General features: G+C 46.9%; 1 protein-coding gene across 1 annotated transcript; it reads left to right on the plus strand.

The window, feature by feature from the left end:
• The first annotated feature begins 9,006 nt into the window (after positions 1-9,006).
• On the plus strand, positions 9,007-20,197 carry LOC132367791 (NUT family member 2G-like). Its single transcript, XM_059926384.1, has 8 exons — positions 9,007-9,022; positions 10,978-11,692; positions 12,646-12,774; positions 13,822-13,945; positions 14,497-14,742; positions 15,152-15,268; positions 15,787-16,306; positions 20,151-20,197. The coding sequence occupies exons 1-8, from the start codon at positions 9,007-9,009 to the stop codon at positions 20,195-20,197; spliced, it is 1,914 nt and encodes a 637-aa protein (XP_059782367.1).
• Positions 20,198-25,564: the final 5,367 nt, after the last annotated feature.

Here is a 25,564-nt window from a genome sequence, read left to right on the forward strand (position 1 = left end):
CCCAAATGTTATCAGAAATTTGCTTCAGATCCCATCACTGCCACCAATATATTTATCTTTTTCCTTTTAAAAAGATAAGCATTTAATCATAAAATCATCCTGTTAGCAAGAGGAATCATAAGAGTGGATTTTAGAAAAGTGCACATACATATTTTTATACAGAACATTTCTGGAGGGATACATATTCAACTGTTAGTGGCCACCTCTGAATGCCACCAATGTATTAAAAAACAAGATTTAACTGAGTAAATTTGAAGATTTACTTTGAATTTTGAATAAATTGGCTTTATTAAACGATTCATGAATCAGGCAGCATCTCATCTGATAGAAAGGGAGATACTCCAACGGGTTACACAACATGGAAGGCTTTTTGTTTTTTGGCCACGCCACATGGCATGTGGAAATCTTAGTTCCCCGACCAGGGATCGAACCCATGCCCCGTGCATTGGAAGAGCAGAGTCTTAGCCCCTGGACCACCAGGAAAGTCCCAGAAGGCTTTTAAAGTAAAGAGGGTGGGACAAGGAAAGAAAGTCATCATCAAGGGAAAAAATGAAAGTTCACTGGAGGAAAGTGAAACTTCAGGTGACAATGGCTTCTCATTGGCTAAACTGCGGAATTTTCTATTAGCTATTTCTATTTTCTATTTCTTGTTGCTGGCCAGGAAGGAAGTCTTCCCTCCTCCAGCTGGGGTAGTAAAGTGGTTGCACTTCCTGTTTGGGGTCAGTAAATGACCTCTTCCTGTTGGGGTAATTGATGATGAGTGACACGGCATGAGAGCTCCCTCTACGGGCCTTCCAGACTCCAATTCTAGTTGAGGTTTCCTTTTGTTAATATTCACAGCATGTTTTATTGGCAGGAGGATTCACAATGAGGGAGAAAAGGCCACAAGACTCACCATAAAGAAGGCTCAGAAATTCCTGGGTGGGTCCAAGGGAGGCATAAGGTGACTGTGGGGTCAGCTGGTGGCCACAATGATCACATGGTTCCATCTGATGGGTTTGCAGCTCGATGTGGAATAGTGAATAAAAGGGTCAGTTCATCCTATCAGAGAAACATGAAGCTGAGATAAGCTTCCCACTGCTAGAAGCATCATGAGCCTTCAGAAAAGAACAGAGAATATGTCTAAAGAGTTTGGGAACATCAGAGCCATATCTCCTCAGAATGGGACTCCCCAGGCTCTCCAGGTCTCAGTCCCCAACTCTCCCTCAGGGACAAAGCCTCCTCACCTCTGTCCTTGTCAGCTCACTGATCCCTAGAGGTCCTGCCTATCCCTGAGGACTTAGGTTTCCACGGAGACAGGTTGGTTGAGACCTAGTGATACAGTTGACCAGCCTGATACGCAACAGTTCCCACCACCCTGGGGCAGTTGGGCTCAGGGACACGTGGCTCTGGACCCCATGTGGAGGGTGTCCTTGCATGTCAGCTGTGCCCCAGAAGAGCCAGTAACGCCTGTAGCTGTCCAACTGATTCTCAGGGTATTTTCCTGGGAGAGCCCTTGGTCATCTGACCTCCTATCCAGGAAGCCCCGTGACTTTCTGACTGCTGCCTGTCACGCCAACAACACACCTGTGAAGGTTCTGCTCTGCATGGCCATCTGTCCTCCAGGCCCCCCCTTCTAGGGACCCAGATGCTAGGACCACACAAATGCTGAAAGAGTGTCCACCTGCCTAAGGTACAGACACCCCTGTATCCATCTGCATGATTTCTACTGGGAATCAACAACATTTATGGGGATTCTTTGGCCCTAAAGAACAGACCAACCTGATAGCAGCAATGCAATGATTCACGATTACCAGGGTCAATGCACATATACAGAGGCCCATAGCCCCAGATGCCCCACTCACAATTCACATGGGTGTCCCATACGTACCCACCGATGCCCAAATATTCTTGCTTCATACATACATACATCCAAACACGCACATCAGTGGTGTGCTGGTAAGTGCTAAAAAACTCTCCGAGAAAGGTGGGAAAGACTTCACCTATGCTATCTACGTGGTATAAATATTCCCAGCATGACCAATTTCAAGCTACCCACCTGACATCACTGAACACAGAGCTGGGAAGAGATATGCACCATTGACTATCCCAGGATAGTATGAACCAGTTCCAGCACATCCCATACCTTTTCCTATGAATTTGTGCACACAATCCACTTACACCCCAAGTAGAACCCTCAACTCCCATCACAGATATATAACCAAAAGGATACCACATACACATATGTGTTTGTACATATACATATACATATATATATATATATATCCTGAACACACACGTACATTTCTACCCTCACCCTGAATAAATACACAAACAGACTACCTCTTACTACCTAAATTTTTACAGACAAAACCTTACTCACCCTGAATATTCACATTCCACTCTCACAACTATATATACACACACAACATGGGCCTGAAAACAAACACGTGCAACCAATATGCCATCCAGATGTACACACTGAGTACCTAAATACACAGGCTCACCAAGTACACAACTGTCTCATGTGCAACCCAAAAAAGACCCATATGCAATCCCACAGCCCTAAAATACATATACTCCAGGATTCCTGCACACACACATAACCTACACCATCTACTCTTTCCAAACACACAAACTAAACTCTCACATCCCCCAGAATACATACCCCAGAAGCCCCAGGAACTCAAAAACACACACAGCCACAAATAACCTATTCTTATCAAATACAGCTGACCCTTGAACAACTTGGGGGTTAGGGCGCCAACCCTCCATGCAGTGGTTCTGCATCCATGGATCGTGTAGTAGTCCTGTAGTATTTACTGGAAAAAAAATCCACTATAAGTGGACCCGTGTGGTTCAAATGTGTGTTGTTCAAGGGTCAACTGTACATATAAGTCCACCTCACTAATACTGAGAACACACATACAAGCAACACCACTAAATTCTTCAGGCATTACATTTGGAAATAGACACATAGAGGACTCTAAGCCTCCTGATATACTCACAAATCACAAATACACACACCCACAAACTACTCATGAGTATACACCCCAAATGCTCAGACACACTCAAAACAGAAAAACACCAACAACCTCTGCAGTCTTACTAATATACATACACAATTCTCACACACCTATGGACACACACATGCAAATATTCCCAAGCCCTGAACATACAGATCCCCTCCCAAACACTATACATTATGCTACCTCTCCAGAATACAAGCTCCCCACCACTACCCCAACATATAAACTGTATATGTGGGGGGGGGTGTTTATATATATATATATTTCTACCCTCACCCCGAATATATAGACAGACCACCTCTTACTCCTACCAAACACATGTATAAACACCCTAGCATTCTCCAAAGAAATACACTTTGAATACTCCTAACAACTCCATACCTTATGAACAAACTTTGATAATGCATGAACCTGATGATGGACACACACACAGATTAGAATACACAAGTAAGATACATGGAAGTGTCTCCAGCAAACCATTTATGAAACAACTTCCATATATCAAATGATCCCTAGCTATTAGGAGCCAGCTCACACATATGCAAGTACTAACAAATACCCATATCACATATTTCTAATACATAGAAATGCAATTGTCCAACTTCCCTGTAGAAACATAGAACCCCACCTCTTTATCAGATACACATATACTCACTTCCCAAAATACATAAGCTTCAGAGGCTCCTACTGAAAATTACAAATGCACAGCCTCAGCAAATATTCCTCCAAGTGGCCATGCCCCTTGAATATACACACAAACTCATTTAACACATAACTCTCCACAAGTCCCAAATGCAACCACAATTACCCAGAACACTACAAATATGCAATAATATCACCCTATATGCCCTTTGTTCCAAATACACATACAGTACCACACTACTGGCATATACATAACCCCACATTCCCAACCTCTCACACACAATTAACTCTGCCATCTTGCAGAATACAGAATCATACAAACACAACATACCTACATATACAACATCTACCAGTCCCAGAAAATAGTCACAGACTTGCCCTCTACACATCCAAATATACATAGACAGCTCCTGAAAATGCACACACACAAACACCCCATAACCATACAACATGCCCTGAATACACAAATGATCATCCTACATTCCCCAAATATACAAAATAAACAGACTGGACACCCAAAGTAATATACACCACTACTTTTCCTGACATTGCCCTTACGCATATGCAGATAATCCTTCCAAATCCACCATTAGACACACATAAATCCCCAAATTCATGGGTGAAAAAAACACATGTAAACATATTCCCCAAACACCTAATTACAAACACCTAACCACCAACTCCTTGAGTATGCCTGCGTCACATCTCAACACCCTCCAAGTACAACACTCACTCTTACACACTCTTACAAAAACACAGGCATGACCTCCCTTCAGACACAAACATCCACAGACAAAACCAACCCACACCTTTGACTACATATCAGATTCCCACCAACCAATTAAATATGTACAGACCCCATCTATGCTTGCAAATCAATCATGATTTGACATCAGACTACAAATACATGTTTATTACCACATTCAGCAAAGTTGCTCCCATCACTGACAAAAGAATGCAGTTTGAACATAAGTGGTGATTGATGTTTTTATGATAAGAAGGAAGACACTAGTGAAACCATGAGTGTGTTCCTTCGCTCTTCACTCATTTTCCAATCACCTGAGCTACACCTTTGGAACCAGATGAGGGTTTTCAACTCGCAAGAACGTCCCTCTAGCTTTTGGACTCTTCAGAACGCGCAGCCTAGAACGGCACCTGGGCACCTGTTTAATAGCTCACACACACTATTTCCCCCCGACTGTAGGCCCCGCAAACACTGAACCCTTCATGCAGCCGGCTCCCCAGTGGTGCCAATAACCCTGGGGTAAACCCCTCAAGGGAATCGAGCTCTATGGGGGCGTGAATCCACATTGTGGGGAGTCTCCTTACACGGGCAAGGGCACAAATAACCCACAGGGTGAACAACAGCGCAGAGCGGTGACACCTGAGGGGTGAAAAGTCCCCGTACCCCTTACCTCAGGGTTCCTGGAATTGACTCTCGAGGCCGCCATGACAGGCCCCACCCCCGCCGGACGGCCGTTGGGGCCCCACCCTCCACGCTCGCGCATGCGCTCCTGTCTTCCGGAGCCGAGCCAACTGCCCCAACAGACGCCAGGAGCCGTGGGAGGACGGCGGTCCGCGTGCCCGAGAGCCCCGCCCCAGTGGGCGTGCGCAGGCGTGCAGGCGCGGGGCACGCGGGCATCTGGTCCTGCAGCTCTCTGCCAGAGAGGAGAGAGGTGGAGTGTCGGGCACGCTGCAGAGCATCTCTGGCGACGCTCCTCGCCGGGAAGTTTCGTGCTGGTCTCTTCTTAAAACCAGCTCTTGTGAGATGTGCACTCGTGATTTTTCTATTGCACACCTGAAACCCATGCACTTAGCTACAAAGAGTTCTGGAGAGCTCCGCTCTAAGCACAGTAGCCTCAAATTGGGGCAAGTGCTTTCATGCCCTTTGGACTGCAGTTCCTTGGTTCTTCTTTATGCCTTTCAAAAAACAGTAGGTCCTTTTTCCTAGCAAGCCTGAAGTTTCCGTTAAAGAACAATTCTAGCAAAGAATTCAGACCTGGGAAACACTCTTAAGATACTGTCTCCTGACTCCGTTCCTAGAGTTTTTCCAAACGCATTTACTCTACTAGAATAATTTTTCTCAGTGTATTTAATACATGGAGGTTTTTCAATAAATGTTGATTCACAGGTGTTTCCTTTGTACGGTTTTTTTTTTTTTTTTAAATAACTTTGAGAGAGAGTGGACAATCTGGGCCAATTTCAACACAGCAGGTAGTATGGGAACAATTTTACTTTCCCTCCCTCCTTTTTTGTAATATCTTGTAGACTTTCAGTTGGCATTAAAAACAACAACAACAACAAAAATAGTAGCGGGATCAACTTACTGACCTGACTTTGTAATACTTCCCAAAGAAACTTCAATCATCAGATCCTCTTTCTGGTCAACCGCAAGATTAGAGCATTTCTCACTCAACAGGATGCCCCTGAAGACCCCTCACATCTAACAGCACTAAGCGCCTCCAAGTGCCCAGACTTGAAAACTCCACAAGACACAAACATGGTATCTCTTTGTTTCTTTAATGTTTCGTGATTGAGTGGAAGATGAACTGTCTTCTGAGGCTTGTGATGCATGTCCAGAGTTGTTTTTTCTCAGTAGTCAATGCCTGCGCGCAGCCTCTGTGCAGGAATAGTCAGAGATCATGATCCAAAGGACTTTTAGATACTCCCTTCTGTGACTGCTCTTCCCAAATTACATTTGGGCTAATTTGATTATCTCTGTCCCTGGGGTGTAGGATTTTGAAGTATTACAAAAGTGATTGCAGAATTGGGACTGACTAATTTTTGCACAGTGCCATTTTTGTATCAGTGGCCTTGAGAAGAGTCCTTCAAATACTGTATCAGAATTATGAGTGAGAATCTTGTAAATAATTGGTTGAATGACTGAACAAAGGGAGGAAGCAACAAGGAAGCCTGCCTTTCTCGAGTGCCTGGGTACAATATTTTGCCTCACAATCCCTCTAGAATGAGGTTATTGGTTGAAAATCATATGAGTTTTCCTTCATTGTAAAAGCTCCAGTACTGAGCGATATTCCCAAACTGTTTATTTTTTTCAGTCCCCGACAGGAGTTTCTTTAGATATAAAGTTCACCATGATGTTGCTTGAAATATTCTCACCTTATCTTCTCATCTTCTTCTGAGTCAGTTTTTCCTGACAAGGGGCAAGGGACTTCTTAAACACCAACAGGAGTCTTTTTCACACTGTGGAACAGTCCTTCTAAACCTCTGTTTCCTTCCCCAACACCCCACAATCAGTTGGAGTTCTACTGCAGCTACAGCAGTGAGAGAATCTCGTCTCGCAAGAGATTTGGTTGCCATCCTCTGAGGTTTTCAGCCTTCATCTCCCTTGACAAGTTTCCTAACAGACCTCTCTTCTCACAACACAAAACACGAATACTCTTTCATATCATTTTGATAGTGGTAAACTGACTGACATGGATTCTCAATATGAAAATAATAATCAAACAAGTTTTGTAAAAGGAATGTTACCATGATTCCCATGCAGATGGGGCCATATGCAACGATGAGCCTAGATTGTAAAGAGCAAGTGTATGTAATGCAGACAGGAAATTAACAAACTTGTAAGCAGGGCTTGCAGGCTAGGATTTAGATGGAAGTGGGCTTGTCTGAATGGGGATTGGACACTGGTGGATAAACTCTTGGCATTGTGTCAAGGTGCACATCCATCTCATGGGTAGTGGACTTTTAACACCTAGAAAAACCAGGGCTCTAGGATGTTTAGTCCCTTTAACATAAGGAAAGAGAAGAAGATTTTCTGCCTTCTTGTTCCTTACTTCTGTCCTTACCCCTACTAAGCCAAGATGTTCAGTGCTATATGATGGCTCTTCCAAATCCATTTCATCCAAAGAGCCTGCAGATTTTGTGTATGTTTACAGTTGTGTTTTCTGTTGGAGCCAAGATGCACACTTGAGTCTCATCACTCCAAGTTCTCTTTCTCATAAGGATGAGTAACTGATAATAGCTTAGTATGTTCTGATTTTTTGGTAGTGTTGCCAGATAAAATACAGATTTCAAGTTAAATGTAAATTTCAGATAAACAGGGAAAGAATTTGCAGTAAAACTATGTCCAAAATGTTGCATGGGACAAAGTTGTACTAAAAATGAATTCATTGTTTATGTGAAATTCAAAAGTCAAATTCAGTTAGGCATTTGTTACTTTTCTTTACTAGATCGAGCCACCCTATTTTTTCAGGTGCTTTGAAATTTAAGAGACTAGAAAGTCTTGTTCTAGGAATCTAGTGCAGAAACACAGGAGCCACAATACCCGTACAAAGACAATCATTGGAAATATCCTCAGATATATTGGAACATATATGAATTTTCATCTAGAAAAAAAATGAAGGCATTTTAAAAACTGAAAACAGATTGCCTTCGTTTTTAGTTGCATAACGTATCTCTGGGAAGATTTTAGTGAAAGAGATAACACTGGTTTCCTCCAGGAAAGAGGATTGGGTTGACAGGGGAAAGAGGTGGGAGGAGGACTGGCCACTGCATATTCCATTTTGCACAATTTAATTTGAACCATGAGACGGTGTTGCTCGCTTAAAATATTATACTAAAATCATTTAAAAGGTAAAAAACTAAATCTTTTACAACCATGGAATACTATGAGAAAGACATTTAGTGAATTCTGGTCTTGGACATGGGGGCTGCATGACGGTTTTTTATTGGACGGGGGCTTTCCAGCACAAAGGATCATTAGTAAGGCTGGTCCTGCTGGATGTTGGTTGGAGCACAAGGACCACTCCCTTAGGAGTGATGTACATACAGCAGTCAAAGACACTGGATCTGCTGAGACAATCCTAATTTCAAATACTCAGTTCCATGTGGCCATAAATACCCAAGTGTTTATCAGACTAACAGTTCTGAATTTTGTTCAGAAAGTCTAGTCTCTGTTGAAGTAAGTCAAGAGCCAGGTAGGAAGCAGAGTGTGTTGAGGGACACAAAACTAGGTTGATGGAAAAAGAAGTGAAAGGAAGGGACCGTCAAGTCCAACCTCGGTGCCGTGAATCAAAAAAACAGTGTATAAACTGCGTAAAGAGGCACACGCCAATTGTGTTGCCACTGTGTGAGGTGGAAGGAACTTCCGGTTCTTGCCTACCTGCCAGAGCCCTCGTGGAATGTCTCCCCACCCCCACCCTACCCAGACCCACGTGCCCTCTGCCCCTCCCCCACTGCAGAATGTTTCAGCCACATTCTACTGTTATGACTCAAACGTGCCCCTCCTTCAGTTGGATCCTGAGCGTCTGTTGAAGCAGGTCACTCTCTGGGTCCTGGTCTTGACTTTTCTCATTGAGGCTACCAGGCAGCAGTAGTCCGTGCCCAAGCCTGCAGGATGGCTTCAGAAGGAGGTAAGCCTATAGGCTGGGGGTGTGTTCTCAGAGACCCTGCCATCCCTCACATCCTTCGGGTTCACACGTGACACTTCACGGTGGGCACACAGTTGGACTGAAGTAGAGGGAGAAGAGAGCCCTGGACACACGAGGACATTTCACCTGGGGAGACTGGGGAGCCTGAAGAAACCTGAGACTGCACTGGGGAGGAGGGGTCATTGGAGGCGGATCAAGAGGAATTGCCCTGGCTATGGAGAAAGGATGGCAGCAGGCAGGTTGATTCTTTCTAGAAGGGAGACAAGCCACTTTGAAACGTGTGTGTAAGGATGTGTGTGATGTCCTGGTGGTGACACAGGGAGGGTCATGAGGAAAGCCTAGACCTGTCTTGTGTTCCTGAGGCACCTGAAGCTTGCCTCACCATATCTTTCTAAGGGATTTGAACAGGAGCATACTGTATCTAAGGGGGCCGTGGGGAGAGATGGTCTTGGTGAGAAAACTATTCAGTGGGGCTGTGTGTGGCCACACCTGCAGTGAAGTGTCCTCTCCGAGAGCTAGGCAGGAGGTTACTCTAACTGCCGCAGCCCACACCTCATCCACTCCTCCCAGCCCAGAGCTCACTTCTCAGTTCAGGCAACTGTTGCTTTGGATTCAACAGGGGATGGGCAACCGTGTAACTTCAGCCAAGAGAGGGCTCAGGTTCCTGAGTTGCTCTGAATTGTTCTTCCTTTTGTGGAATCGCAGTACTTCAGACCTACTTCATCTCGTCCAGTATCTCATGGTGGACCCTCAGGCTGCCTTGAGAGGAAGAGTTTGTTCATATTTCCTGTCACTCCTTCATGGACAGGGGACAGATGTGGAGTGGGGTTGTTTCGGGTGGAATGTCTGTGAAGGCTGCTTCCTCTTTTAAAGGGGGAAGGAGTGTAGCCCAGGGGCAGGAAGACGATCTTCTGTGTTATTATTAAACGTCCTATGACACCTGTTCTGGTTAATTAGGTGCACCGTGGTGTGTACCTTGTTCTCCTGAACAGGGATGTGATCCAGACAACTTGATCGCCATGGCAACTGGCTTCTGCCTACTTCTCAGATTGTCTTTCCGTTATTGGGAGCTGGAGGGGGAAGGACCACAGGCGGTCTGTAGTCCCATGACCAATGTAACTTGACAATTCCCTGGCCCTTGTTTAATCCTCTGCAGCCATCACTGGCTGTGAAATGACAGAATCTAAGGGACACGCGCCTACTTCTCACACACCACTCCCCCCACCCCCGCCTCCTAGGAACAGAACTCCTGAGTGATGACAGTGACTCTGGGCACTGGGGAGGGGGTGGCAGGACCTGGCCCATGTTACGTGTCTGCTGTGGGTTGTTCTGAGATGCAGGTGCATTCTGGGCCAGTGTTATGGGTTTGTATCGGGATTCCATTAGAGAGATATTTTCCAGCATTTTGTTTTGTTTTGTGAGGCTAGGAAAGAAAGAGGGGATTTACACTGAGCATCAGGAAAAGGAGGACTGAGGAGGAGGTGGGGCCCTAATATTTTACACAATACCTGTCCACAAAGGGCTTTTGGGTGCCTAGAACTTACCTTGGAGAAGGTCCCTACCTGCTAGTACGCCGGCTGAGGGGCATTTCTCACAGAGCAGATGTCCACCCAGTTCCAGATCTTGGGAGACAGCCTGTGAGGCTTAGGTGCCAGGGGGTGCTTTAGGTAGGCTCTCCAAGTCAGTGCTTGCTGAGGCGATTTCTTCTCGGCAGACAGGGGTCAGGGACCTTGGTGGATGGGCGCGGGGTCACCAGTGGAATAATTCTCAACTGGAGGTCAGGGCATGAAAATCACTTGAAGACATTTGCACGCTGCACAGTTTCCCTTGTCCAAGTGTCCCTCACCTGTGGAGATTTACACTCTGATGCCACAGAAAGCCTCAGTCCCACTTGCCCATTCTCCTCCTCCATTCACTCCTTTCCTTTGCCTCCACAGCATGGCCAGTGCTGGGAACGGATGTGACCATGAACCCCGGTGCCTCCTTGTCTACTTTCACGGCAGTGCCCTTCCCTCCACCCATTCCTGGCGCCCAGCACCGGCCACCCTGGCAGCAGCACCTGCCACATCCCATCACCCCAGCATTCCCTCCTGGCAGCAGCCAGCTGCTGCCAGCTTTCCCCAGGACGCCTTTGGTGGCTAATGGTGGCCGTGGCCCCAGTGCCCCTGGGGCTTGCAACCTCACTGTCCAAGTCAGGTCACAAGGGAGGCCAGTGGAGGCCCCCCAGACTCAGACCTTTGTCGTTACTCAGGCCCCCCTCAACTGGAGCACTCCAGGGGCCCTCAGCAGGAGTGCTGCATGTCCTGCACCCGAATTCATAGCAACCCCTGTGATGGGGACCGTTGTGACTGCTTCAGCTGTTGGAGTTAGTCAGGCTGGCAAGGGAGGCTGGACCCCAGGCTTTCCTCCTCAAGCTCCACCACCAGCTGCCCAGCTGGCCCCTATCATTCGCCCAGTGAACTCTGGGCCATGGCCACATGGCACTTCCAGGGAGGGCCGCCTGGCCACCAACCAGTCCAACGCCTCGCAGGATGGCTCCTCTAACACCCAGAGAGAGTACAGTAACTTCCGACGTTGGCAGCACATCAAGCCCCTGGCCCGGAGAAACTTTCGCCTGAGTCCTGATGCAGAAGCTTTTTCCTGCTTTCTCATGTGAGTGAACGCTCAGGGGGTCCTCAGCTTATGGGAGCTTTTAGATAAAGAGGAACTGGGGATGGACTCGCACGTTAGCTTTCTAGGGATACTGGAAGGAAGGTGTGAGGGCGATGTCCATGCTATGAGAAGGCACACTGTCGGTCACATGGGTGGGCCTGCCAGTCCGTGACATCAGGACTGAAATGTGCCCTATCTCAACTGGCCCCACCACCCTGTGAGTCTGGCCAGCTTGCTCTTCCATGATTCTCATGGTAATCTGGACTGAAGACTTGCAGTCAGAGAGGGTCGTGGTGTAAGGTGAGGAGCCAAGGAGTGGATGCCGCACTCTCCTGTGGTGCCGTGTCCTTCATACAGGACTTGAGCGTACATGGCCAGGGGAGGTCACTTCAGAGGAGGGGGAGGAGCGCGGGGCCCAGGAGAGCGCTTTATGCATGCCTCCACTTCGTTGTGGAGAATTCCACTAGGAACAGGGTGATGGTAGAGCTCTCCTAAGGGCGTGGGCTCTCTCCCACTAGACTTGTGAGCCTGGCAGGCATTTCCATCCTAAACCTCCGGTCCCTCGTAAAAAGGGGACAATTACACTTCACTCAGAGGACTGTGCAGAAGACGCCTTGGGCTAATCTATGAAGTGTTAGCAGATTGCTTGGCACATGCCATGCCTCATTGATGATGGTGATTTTTATTATGAAAATGCAGCCTTGAGGAGGAAAAGAGCTCCCCAAGGCACAATGTCCCAGCTCTAGCCTGGGAGTGGATGGTCATCCTTGAGTGAGTGTGAGGCGGTGACAGCAGTGGCCGGGAAGGCTTCTCTTTGCCCTCCCAGACGCCCGCCTCTCACCCTCCTGTTGCTCAGTCATGCTGTGTTGAGTGATGTGTGGTCCACATGGGCGGGTGGGGTCAGGCAGGTGCGGGATGGGCTGGGCCCGGAGACTGACCCCGAGGGCTTACAGCCCAGTGCTTCGATCCGTGGCCCGCCTGAATCCCTACATGCCGCTGGAGGAGGGACTGTGGAGGGCCGTGCAGGAATGGCGGCGCTTGAGCAACCTTGACCGGATGATCTACTACGAGAGGGCGGAAAAGTGAGTCAGCGTCCTGGGCCCAGGGGCTGCGTGGAGGGTGAGGCGAGTGGGTGAGGGCAGGGTCTGGCCGTGGGGGTGCTCATCAGAGAGGACAGAGGACAAGGGCTGTCACCCAGCACAGGGTTCCTGCAGCCCAGGAGCCCTACTGTCCCCCAGAAACCCATCCCTCACCTTGAGAGTTTGAGACTTCTGTCCATCCTCCACCAGGAGCTCTGCCTTCCCCTGATTTTGACCTACCCTTGCCTTGACATGAAGGTCTCAGGACGGGGCAGGGTGAAGCTGTGTGTCCAGTAGGGGTCCAACTCCGGCCATATGGGCTGGGCCGGGGAAAGAGCTCCACCCGCCAGCCTGCTGCTTCCTTAGTGGTGGGTGGCTGGCGGCCACTAACATAGATTTGGGACCCCCTCTCCTCATGAAAAGTGCCCTGTGTGGGTACCCTGGCATCCCTGAAGAGGCTGGGGAAGCCAGCTGTCGTCGGCCCAAGGGTCTCCGGCCCTTCCAGTGTTTGCTCCATGGTAATCCCCTTGGTTTAAGAAACAAAAGCAAACAAACGAGCGCCTCTCAGAGGAAGGGAAGGCCTCTCCTCTAAGCTCAGCATCCACATCGTCCAGCCTCTCCTGGGCCCTGTCTCCAGGTCTATGTTCCAGGAGTCTCAGTCCTAGCCCAGGGTCCTGGATTCGGGCAAGGACCCCTGTGGGGAACACATGCCTGTTCCAGCCTCTGGCTGTCAGCCCTTCATGTGGTTCTGGATGGGGATGGGGGGCATGAGGAGGGTGCCCCCTGGGTCAGCCATGTGTCCCGTTGACCTGGTTCAATTCAGCGACCTGGGTCTATGCTGTTGAATGCCCTCCAGTGCTGGTGAGGCAGGAAGGGTCCCAGATCTTGTTATCACTTCCAGGAGCAGCTCTCTGCTGTGGACAGCACCTCACAGGGCCTTGACGGCCCCAAGGCACATCCTCTCCCAGTGCCTCATTCTTGGCTGCCTTTGTTGGGCTCCAGAACCCAGGCCTTTTTCTCAGGGTGGCCTGTGCCTCCGTCACCCCCCAGGTTCATGGAATTTGCGGCCGAGGAGGAGATGCACATTCAGCATTTGCAGTGGATGCAGTGCGCGCAGGACCTGCCTCCTCCAGCCCCACCGAAGCTGGATCCTCGGGGGCCCCCAGCCCCGAAAGTGGGCCTTCAGCCAGGCACCCAGCTTCCCACTGGAGCTGAAGGCACAGGTAACAGGGGCCTAGGCTTGGCCACCGTCCCCATGTGGATCCTTTTCTTTCAAGACAGGGGCATTGGTCTTTCAACCAAAACAGCCACCAAGGCGGGGGGTGGGGGGGTGGGGTCTCAGCTGCCCTTTGTCACTACGGGGTATTGACTTGGTCAGTTTTGTAACTCCTCTCACACCTCCCTGTCAAAGGACCCCACACGAAGTCTGCCTAAGAAGTGGGCTTGATGGGGGACCCCTAGAAAATTGGAGGTTCCCCACTTCCTTACTTGTGACTCTCTTAGATGACCCCCTTACCTCCCCTCTCCAACTGTGCATGAGGCTTCAGATGGTCCTGACCCCTCCCACACCCACATCAATGTCCCCCAGACAATGCCCTCACCAACGTGCGCTCGGTGGTCAGGAGGTGGACCGGGAGTCCCTCACCTTCCTTCCCTTCCTCCTGCTCTGCCTCAGCCTGTGCTCCCAGGATGTCCGGCCCCAGGGCCCAGCCCTCGCACCCGAAGCCACACAGATCCCAGTGGCCCCCGGAGCCCAAGGCGCCCAAGGAGATTCCCCCTGAGACTGTGAGGGAGTATGTGGACAGGATGGAGGCGATGGTGGGGCACGTCCACTCAGCCACAGGCAAGTCACCTGCAGAATGTGGAAAGGACGGAAATGAGCTGAAGCAGGAAGAGGACGACACCTACTTGGACCCGTGTCTCTTGAGCTACACTGACGAGCTGCGTTCCCGGGAACACTCTGTCACCAAGGTAGGCTGGGCCTGGAGCCTGGGGTCTACAAGATGCCAGGGCATGGAACTCTCAGCACCCAAGATCTGGGTTCTGCTCAGGCCGATGGGACTTAAGCTCAGCTCCTTGTTCCTGAGCCTGGTGTTCGGGGAGGTTTACGTAGATGTATGTGTGTACATGTTTGTGTCTGTGTGTATGCCTTTGTGTGTCTGTGTATGTGCATCTGTATATGTGTTCTTTTGTGTGTGACTGTGTATGTGCATATGTGTGTGTGTGTGTGTGTGTGTGTGTGTGTGTGTGTGTGGTGACCATCCCCGCCTTGTGGAGGAGAGTGGGGGTGGGTCTCTGCTTTGCACTTTCCCTCCTGGTCTTCTTGTGTCACAGGCCACTCCTGGCCAAGGATGCTCACAGCCTCTTCTTTCTGTCCGAGGTGGAGGCAGTCATTCATCCTCGATTCCCGGCAGAATTGTTTTCCCCGGACCCACAGCTGGATGTCTTGGCCCTTGCTGAGGAGCTGAAGCAGGAGGAAGGACTCACCCCTGAAGAAGTGAGCCAGGGGAGGGAGAGGGACACTTAGGGAGCCAGGGGACTCCGGGGGGGGGACCCCAGGGGATCCAGGGGACAGGGGAAACCAGGTGGCTCAGGGGAGCCAGAGGAGGGAGGGATCGCAGGTAGAACAGGGGAGACAAGGGACACCCAGGAAGACCAGGGCACGGAGGGACCCCAGTGAGCAGGGGAGAGGTAGGGCCCCAGAACAGGAGGCCCACATGGCTCTGTCCGTCCCTTCCCTGCCTCGGAGGCCTGGCATGGGGAAGGGCCCTCTCTGGGGTGTGTGCAGCGCAGGGTGATAGGAAGGAGAGGATGGGGAGCCGGGAGCGGAGGGAAGGACACACAGCTGGGAATAAGGTGCAGGAGGATGGCAGGCATGCCACCGTGTCTGTATTTGGAGTCTAGTCCTGGGGTCACCCGTCCCCTCCTCCCCCCCAGGGCCATTGTCCCACTGCCCAGTGCTCCTCCTCTCACACGTGCGCGTGGAGCCGTCACTGTCCTCCTCCCTCCTACCAGCTGGTGCAGAAACAACTTCTGGACTTGAAAGAGGAGGAAGGTGGGCCGGCAGCCCCGAGCCACAGTGCACCCGGAATGGGCTCAAGTCCATCTGAGTCCCACGCCGGCCAAGGTGCCCAGAGGCACGACCAAGACCGCCATCGAGGGGTCAGTGATGAAGCCTGCCCACCAGAGAGTGATTTTGAGGCTCTTCATAGGCCCATCCGAGCAGACACTGGCCCGTTCGGGCCCAAAGTCTTTGTTCCCTGTCGAGGACGTCAGGAGGTCTCTCCATTCCTTGCCGGACGGCCCTCCCCTCCCCAGGGTCAAAGGCGCACTGGCCCTCTACTGGGACCCAGGGATGCGTCTGTTCTCAGAGAGGCGTCTCCTGTTCGGGAGGCCCGAGGGCCCAGGGACGCGTCCAGTGAGAACGAGGAGGCGATCCCCAGCCTGGCCTCCCTCTTGGCCTCTCCGCAGAGCCTGCCGCCTTGCGGGCTGTCCCAGAGTCCTGCCCCTGCCTCAGGCCTGGCCTCCCCTGGAGGTTGGGGGGCCCAGAGTGCTCCCCAGGCCCCCTCCCCTCAGAGAAGAGGCCCCAGCCCAGCTCCACCAGCCGCTCCCAAGTCGAGGAAGCGGGCTCTGTGTGGGCGCCCAGCCGCTGCTGAGAAGCTGCCCATCCCCGGGGCTGGCCACGGGGTCTCTGCGAGGCCAGCCTTGGCTCTGGGGCTGGCTCGCCCCTCACAGCCGAGAAAGAGAAAGCGTGACCCGTTTGTCACAGGGAAGAGGAGGAAGAAGAGGAAGCACTGCAGCCAGTAGGGAACAGCTGGGCCGGCCCTCCAGGGCGAGCCCCCCAGGGCGGCCCCCACGGGAGCCTAGGGGCTCCTCCTCACCCCAGAGCTGATCCTGGGATTGTGGGGGGTTAGGGAGGTGGGGGAGATGGGTGTGGGCAGGACCTTTGGAGTGATGTATGAAAATTGTGAATAAAGATAGTTTTGGTGGGAAATGCTCTCAGGCCACTGTCATCTTCTTCGTGTGGAGCTGCTCCGCAGAGAGCGATCCTGAGAGGAAGGAAGGGTGAGGGAGGTCACAGGAGCTATGGATCTACAGGTGGCCAAACCTTTCCTCCACATAGACAAGGACTCCTCAGGCTGCCCCTGGGAACGCATAGCTCTCACTTTCCCCAGGGACCCCCTCACCATCCGCTTCTCTAAAGCCTGCTTGGCTAGGGGCCTTCTGGGGCATCTGTAGCATCTTCTGCATCCCTGAACCGTCTGGGGAGGGAGAGCTGCTTTTGTGCCTCTCAGCCCTCTGGACACTAACCAGTTTCTAGGACGGAGCCTGCAGATGGCCCTTGTCTTTATGGAGCTGCTCTCTGCTTCCCTGAAGTGGCCAGGCGATGGCGCTGGGGTGACCCTCCGCTCATCCAGGGTTTCCTGTGTGGGTGGCCTGACCAGAGAGGAAAAGTCTTGGCCATGGGGACAGGACTGTCTGCCTCGTCATAGCGGGAGCGTTCTCTAGTCCCACTGGGATTATTGCAATGTGGAGAGTGGTTGAGGCAGCTACCTCTTAATCCCAGTGAGGATGCAACGAGGGGAATGGGCGCGGGGAAATTCATGGGGCACCCGTTACAGGTGTGTCTAAGGGAAACGACAGTTGGGCCCTTTGTGGAACTTGTGGGATTTCTGTGCAGCAGCATCTCGTTCAACTGAGGGAGGAGGACCCATCTGGCTGTGGCTGTGGGGACTGGCCTTAGGGGCCTAGGGGTGTGCAAAGACACCCCAGAACTACTGTCCCTTCCCTTTCCACCCATGGCTGGACATGTGTGTGTATTGGTATCAACACTGATTTGTATTCCCATAGAAAACAGTTCCTCCTGACAAACTATGACCGTGTTTCACAAGAACAGCTTGCTCACAGGGGCAGCAGGGGTGGGGGAGAGGTGTCTGCGGCCCCAGATCTGGGTGGGAGCTGGGATCCATGCTGAGGAGTGTGGAGGCCTCAGTCACCGTCCTGTGGGTGCTGGCAGAGACTTCGAATCATCAGAGCAGGGGAAATGACCCGCTCATAAGGGTGAGACGAGCAAACAATGAGGGGCAGGGAGCAGACCCCTGCTGTCTCCCCGAACTGCCCCCCCTCCCAGTCTGCTTAGCTTCCGTCACAGCCTGTGCTGGCCCACCTCTGAAGCCCCTTCCTCCTAAAGCACTCAGATGCTCTGATCTTTTGTAGACCTGCCCCGGGCCTCACCCCCCTTCCCTGCTGGCCAAAGGCTCTTCTCCAGGTTCTGAGTTCTGATTCCTTCCCCAGGACCCAGGCGGGGGTTAGGACAACAGGGACTCCCTGAACATGACCCCTACATCATCAGCATGCAAAACTGGGGCCGCAGGCTTCCACAGGTGGCATGGCTCTCTGCTGGACCCTGCAAAGAGCTTGGAGAAGAAAGGGGCTCATGTCTCTCCACCTCCACTAATCTGTAGGTCAGCCTCACAGGTCCTCCTCTGTCCAGGTGGGCAGCACATATGTGCTCCCAGCCCTCCTTGACCCTTTGTGAAAGAAAGTTTTTGCAGCTCAGTAGTCTATTAGTCAAGGTGTCTCAGGGCTTGTTCCTTTTGAAGCCCTACAGGAGAATCTGTTTCCTTTCCCTTTCTGTCTTCTAGAGGCTGCCTGCATTCCTTGGAATTAGTCCCTTCTTCCATCTTCAAAGTGCATCACTTTAATCTCTGCTTCCCTCATCACATGGTCTCTCCAACTCTGACTCTTCCTGTGTCCCTCCTATACAAATCTTTGTGTTTATATATAGCCCACCCAGAAAATTTATGATAATCTCTTCATCTCAAGATTTTTTACATGGTCACAGCTGCAAAGTCCTTTTTTCCATACAAGGTGACATTCACATATTGTCATAGGAGGGGTTAAACACGGACCTTTTTGGGGAACCGTAATTTACCCTACTAGAAGAAATCCACAAGAATACCTACCATCAGAATCCACATGAATAACAGACTATGACCAAGTGGAATTTATTCCAGGGATGCAAGCCTGGTTCAATGGTAAAAAATCATCAATGTAATCTACCATATTGAGTCTAAAGGAACACATACTGTCACACCAATTAATACAGAAAAGGCAGTTAACGAAATTCAACACCTATTCATATTAAAAATGCTCAGAAAACTAGGAATAGAAGGTCACTACCTCAACCTAATAAAGAACATCTACAAAAAACCTACTTCTAACATCACATGAAATGGTGAAAGAATGAATGTTTTTCCCTGAGTTCAAAAACAAGGTTAGAATGTCCACTCTCATCTCTTAGTTTTCAATGTAGTACTTTAGATTCTAGTTAGTGTAGTGCAGCAAGAAAAGGAAAACAGAGGCATACATATTAGAAAAGAAGAAATATAATTGTCATTATTTACAGATGACATAATTGTCTACATAGAAAATTCCAAGGAATGTATAAGAAAACTCATAATAAATTATAATAAATTGCTGTAGCAGGATCTCAGAATATAAGATCTATATGTAAACATTAATACACAACATTGATCATATTTCCATATACTAGTAACAAACTGAACGATTGAAAACCAAAATTTAAAACGTAGTAAATAGGTTCCAGTTCAAGGTGGCAACATAGGAAGATCCTGAACCCACCTCCTCCCACAAACGCACCAAATCTACAGCTACATATGGAAAACTTTCCTCTGAAAAAAACTAAAAGATGGTGGAGCAACCCCTTCACATCAGGAAAACCAGAGGGAAACCACATCAAAACAGGTAGGAAAGGCTGAGACACAATTTTTCCATAAATCCCATCCCTGGTGTGGAGACACACAATCAGGAAGGAGCTCAAAACCTGGAGCTTCTCCCTGAGAGGTGAAGGGTTTGGACCCCACACTGGGCACTCCAACTTTTAAGGCTGGCACCTGTGAGATAGACCCCCAAAACATCTGACTTTGAAGACCAACAAGGCACATCCCATGAGACCCACAGGGCTGTGGTGGACTGAGGGACAGCTCTTAAAGGGCCTGTGCACAGACTCACCTGTCCCAGGGCCAAGTGCAGAAGCAGCCCTTTGAAAAGCACTCTGACTTTTTGTGAAAGAGACTCACTTCCCAATTTTAAAGCATTAATCTGAGGAACAGGGACCTGCTGGAATACTCCCCAGGGACAGAGGCTGGCGGGTGCCATCTTCCTGCTCTCTCTCTGCCTTGATAAAGCTGAAAGGTGCCATCTTTTTCCCCCTTTTTCCTTTCCTGCAGGTGACAACTTTGTGCTCCAGCCAGCTGGCTCCTTCTTCCCTGCTCTTCCTCTGTCTTGCTATATATATATATTTTTTTCTTCTTCTTCTTTTTCTTTTTTTCTTTTCCCTTTTCCCCTTTATTCAGATGGTGTCATCTTTGCACTCTTCCCACCGCCTCACTCCAGCCAGTAAGCATCATCTTCACACTTTCCTTCTGATGTGCTCCAGAGAGCCAGAATCTCCAAGACGGGAGATCCCACTTTTGTGGCCTCCACTCAGGGGATGCTCCTTGATCACCCGGCTCTGGAGGCCAGGAGGGATCTCTTTTCTGCATCCCATGGGACTGTAACAATTGGAGAGACAGTTCTTGGCAGGATACCACCCCCAGGATGTACCACTACACATCAGACTGAGACACAGTCCCAGCCTTTACATGAAAAAGGCCTAGTTGCTAGTAGGGACAAGACTTAAGAGCACGCTTCAGGTTCAGCACACATCTAGAGGCTACGGATGTGCTCTCAAGGAAGGTAGGCTGGGGGTACCATCTTTCCACCCTCACTCTGCCTTACTGCACTTCACTGGTATCTCCCAGAATGGAGCTTGTACACTCATCTGAAGCCCTGTTTTCTTGTGACTGCTCCCCAGGGAATATCTTCAGATTGCTTGCTTCTCGGGCCCAGCAAGGCTTACACTTGCAATCTCACAGGACTGAATATATTTGCATTCTTTAAAAGCTGTTACCAAATTGTCTGGCTTCCTATCAACCTGAATCTAGGTGCTGACTGAGATCCTCCAGTTTGGGATGCTCACTGGTCTTGGCACACCCTCAACTGCTGGGAGGGTGTGCCAAGTCTATTAACAATAAACTGCTTAGACAATCACAAAGGTTTGAGAGGCAACCTAGAGTAGACAGCGTTAAATGACAAGGTTCATCTGTCACACAGCTCTTCAAGACTGGGAGATGTGACTATTTCACTTAATGCGTAGAAACCAACACAGAGAGTCAAGCAAAATGAAGAAAGAGAGGACTATACTCCAAAAAAAGAACAAGATAAAACCTCAGGAAAAAATCTTAACGAAATGAACATAAGTAATTTACTTGATAAAGAGTTCAAAGTTATGGTCATAAAAGTGCTCACTGAACTCAGAAGGAAAATGGATGAAAACAGTGAGAACTTCAACAAAGAAATAGAAGATATAAGAAAGTTCCAAATAGAAGTCACAGAACTGGAGAACGCAATAACTGAACTTAGAAATACAGTAGATGAAGCACAAGAAAGAATAGGTGAACTCAAAGACAGGTCAGAGGAACTCATCCAATCAGAGAATAAGGAAGAAAAAAGAATGAAAATAATTAATATAGCTTAAGGGATTTATGGCACATCAAATGGAATAACATTCACCTTATAGGAACTCCAGAAGGAGAAGAGAAAAAGGGGCAGAAAACATTTGTAGAAATAATATCTGAAAACTATTCCTAACCTGGGGAAAGAAACAGACATCCAGATACAGGAAGCCCAGAGAGCTCCAAAGCAGATCAACCTAAAGAGATCCATACCAAGAAATATTAAAATTAAAATGTCAAAGTTAAAGATAACAAGGGAATCTTAAAATCACCAAGAGAAGTACAACTTGTTACATACAAAAGAACTTCCATAAGATTATCATCAGATTTTTTAGCAGATATGTTACAGCTCAGAAGGGAGTGGCACAATATATTCAAAGTGCTGAAAGAAAAATCTTTCCAACCAAGAATACTTCACCCAGCAAATACTTCACCCAGTTATATTCAGAACTGAAGGAGAGATAAAAGAGTTTTCCAGATGACTAAACGTTAAAGGAGTTCATCACCACTAACTCAGCCTTACAAGAATTGTTAAAAGAACTTCTTTAAGCTGAAATGAAAGGCCGCTAATTAGTAACAAGAAAACACATGAAAGTATAAATCTCACCAGTAAAGGTAAGTGTGTATCGTAAAGGTAGTGGATTAATGAATTATAAAGCTGTATGAAGGTTAAAAGACAAAACTCGTAAAAAGACTTATAATTAAAATAATTAGTTAAGGGATATACAACATAAAAACATGTAAAATATGTCATCAAAAACATAAAATGTGAGGAGGGAGGAGTAAAAACTTTGACCTATGGAATGCATTCAAACTTAAGTTGTTACCAACTTAGACTGTTAAAAATATAAGTTGTTATATGTGAGCTTCATGGTAACCACCAAGCAAAAACCTAGAGTACATGCACAAAAGATAACAAGAAAGGAATCTAAACATACAACTAAAGAAAGTCATTAAGCCGCTAAGGAAGAGAGCAAGAGAAGAAAGGAACAGAGAAATCACAAAATAGCCAGAAAACAATTAACAAGATGGCAATAAATACATACTTATCAATAATTATTTTAAATGTAAATGGACTAAAGGCTTCAATCAAAAGACATAGGGTGGCTGAATAGATTAAAAAAGAAGACCCATCTATATGTGGCCTATAAGAAATTCATTTCACAGCTAAAGACACACACAGACTGAAACTGAAGGGATGGAAAAAGATATTCCATGCAAATGGAAACCAAAAGAAAGCTGGGGTAGCTATCTATAATTATATCAGAAAAAATAGACTTTAAAACAAAGACTGTAACAAGAGACAAAGAAGGACATTACATATGGATAAAAGGGTCAATCCAATAAGAGTATATAACATTTGTACATATTTATGCATCCAACATAGGAGCACCTAAATAAATAAAGCAAATATTAATAGGCCTCAAAGGAAAAATAGCAATACCATAATAGTACGGGATTTGAGTATCGTACTTACATCAACGGATATATCATCCACACAGAAAATCAATAAAGAAAGATTGGCTTTAAATGACATGTTAGATCAGATGGATTTAACATATATATATAACATTCCATCCAAAAGCAATAGAATATACATTCTTCTCAAGTACATATGGAACATTCTCCAGGATAGATCATATGTAAAGCTAAAACCAAATCTTAACAAATTGAAGAAGATTTAAATTACATCAAGCTCTTTTTCTGACTACAATGGTATGAAACTAGAAATTGATTACAAAAAGAAAACTGGAAAATTCACAAACACGTGGAGAGTAAACAACAAATTCCACAATACAGTAAAATGGTCATATAACATGATCCAGTGAGATTTATTCCTAGGATGCAAGGATGGTTCAATATCTGCAAATCAATCAATGTGATATACCACATTAACAACTTGAAGAATGAAAATCATATGCTCCTCTCAATAGATGCAGAAAGACTTTTGAGAAAACTCAACATCAATTTATTATAAAAACTCTCAATGAAGTGGGTATAGAGGGAGCATACCTCAACATAATAAAGACCATATATGACAAGCCCACAAATAACATCATATTCAACAGTGAAAAGCTGAAAGCTTTTCCTCTAAGATCAGAAACAAGACAAAGACGACCACTAAAGTCCTAGCCAGGGCAATTATGCAAGGAAAAGAAATAAAAGGCATCCAAACTGGGAAGAAAGAAGTAAAACTCTTACTATTTGCAGATGACATGACACAATATATAGAAAACCCTAAAGACTCCATCGAAAAACTGTCAGAACTAATAAATGAATTGAGTAAATTTGCAGGATATAAAATCATTATACAGAAGTATGTCACATTTCTACACACTAATAACAAACTAACCAAAAGAGAAGTTAAGAAAACAATCCCATTTACAATTGTATCATAAAGAATAAAATAAGAATAAATTTAACCAAGGAAGTGAAAGACCTGTACACTGAAACTACAAGGCATTGATGAAATAAATTGAAGAAGACACAAAGATACCCCATGCTCATGTATTGGAAGAATTGATATTATTAAAATGTCCATACTCCTCAAACAATCTACAGATTCAATAAAACTCAATCAAAATTCCAGTGACATTTTTCACAGAAACAGAACAAACAATTCTAAAATTTGTATGGAACCACAAAAGGCCCTGAAAATCTTGAGAAAGAAGAAGAAAGCTAGAAAATGCATGCTCCCTGATTTCAAACTATATTTCAAAGCTATAGTAATCAAAACAGTATAGTATTGGTATAAAGGGAGACACATATCAATGAAAAAGATAGAGAGCCCAGAAATAAACCCATTCATATATGGTCAATGAATTTACAACAAAGGAGCCAAGAGCATACAATAGATAAAGGACAGTCTCTTCAATAAATGGTGTTAGGAAAACTGGACAGCCACATACAAAAAATGAAACTGGACCAGTATCTTACACCATACACAAATTCAACTCAAAATGGATTAAAGACTTGAATGTAAGACCTGAAACCATAAAAACTCCTAGAATAAAACATAGGCAGTAAGCTCCTTAACATCAATCTTGTCAATGATTTTTGTTTTTTCTTTTTGGGATTTGACACCAAAAGCAAAGGCAACTAAAGCAAAAATAAACAAGTGGAAGTACATCAAACTAAATAGTTTCTGCACAGCAAAGGAAACCATCAATAGAGTGAAAAGGCAACCTAGTGAATAGGAGAAAATATTTGCAAATCATCTATCCAATAAGGGGTTAATATCCAAAGCATGTAAAGAATTCATACAACTCAAAAACAAACAAAAAAATTCCAATTAAAAAATAAGCAGAGGATCTGAAAAGACATTGTCCAGAGACGATATACAATTGGTTAACAGGTACACAAAAAGATGCTCAACATCATTAGTCATCAAGAAATTGCAAATCAAAACCACAATGAGGTATCACCTTATACCTGTTAGAATGGCTATTATCAAAAGCGAAGAAATAATAAGTGTTAGCAAGGATAGGGAGAAAAGGGAAACTTTGTGCACTGCTTGTGGGAATGTAAATTTGTGTAGCCATTATGGAAAACAGCATGGAGTTTCCTCAAAAATTAAAAATAGAACTACCATATAATTCAGCAATTCCACTTCTGGGTATTTAGCCAAAGAAAATAAAAATGCTAACTTGAAAAGATATATGCAACCCTATGTTCATTGCAGCCTTATTTACAATAGCCGAACTATGGAAACAACCAAAATGTCCAGTGATGAATAAATGGATAAAGAAAATGTGAGGTATATATATATATATATATATAATGGAATATTATTCAGTCATAAAGAAGAATAAAATCTTGCCACTTGTGACAGCATGGATAGACCTTGAGGGTGTTATGCTAAGCAAAATAAGTCACACACAGAAAAACAAATACTGTATGATCTCACATATATGGAATAATGAAAACAAACAAAACAGACTCACAGATACAGGGAACAGTTTGGTGGTTGCTGGAAGTGGGGCGTGAGGAAGGTGGGCAAAAAGGCTGGAGGTAGTCAAAACATACAAACTTCCAGTTATAAAATAAATATTATAAACCATGTGGATGTAATGTAAAACACGGCAACTCTAGGTAAAAATACTGTACTGCATATTTGAAAGTTTCTAAGAGAATAGATCTTAAACGTTCTTATCACAAGAAAAAAATTGTAACAATATATGATGGTGGATGTTAACTAGACTTATTGTGGTCGT

This window comes from Balaenoptera ricei, chromosome 6 (assembly GCF_028023285.1).
Source record: "Balaenoptera ricei isolate mBalRic1 chromosome 6, mBalRic1.hap2, whole genome shotgun sequence".
NCBI classification, from domain to species: Eukaryota; Metazoa; Chordata; class Mammalia; order Artiodactyla; family Balaenopteridae; genus Balaenoptera; species Balaenoptera ricei.

Coding starts and splice junctions, on each gene's coding strand:
- LOC132367791 (XM_059926384.1), top strand. Junction 14,743..15,151: donor GGGAACACTCTGTCACCAAG/GTAGGCTGGGCC, acceptor TTTCTGTCCGAG/GTGGAGGCAGTCATTCATCC. Junction 15,269..15,786: donor AAGGACTCACCCCTGAAGAA/GTGAGCCAGGGG, acceptor CCCTCCTACCAG/CTGGTGCAGAAACAACTTCT.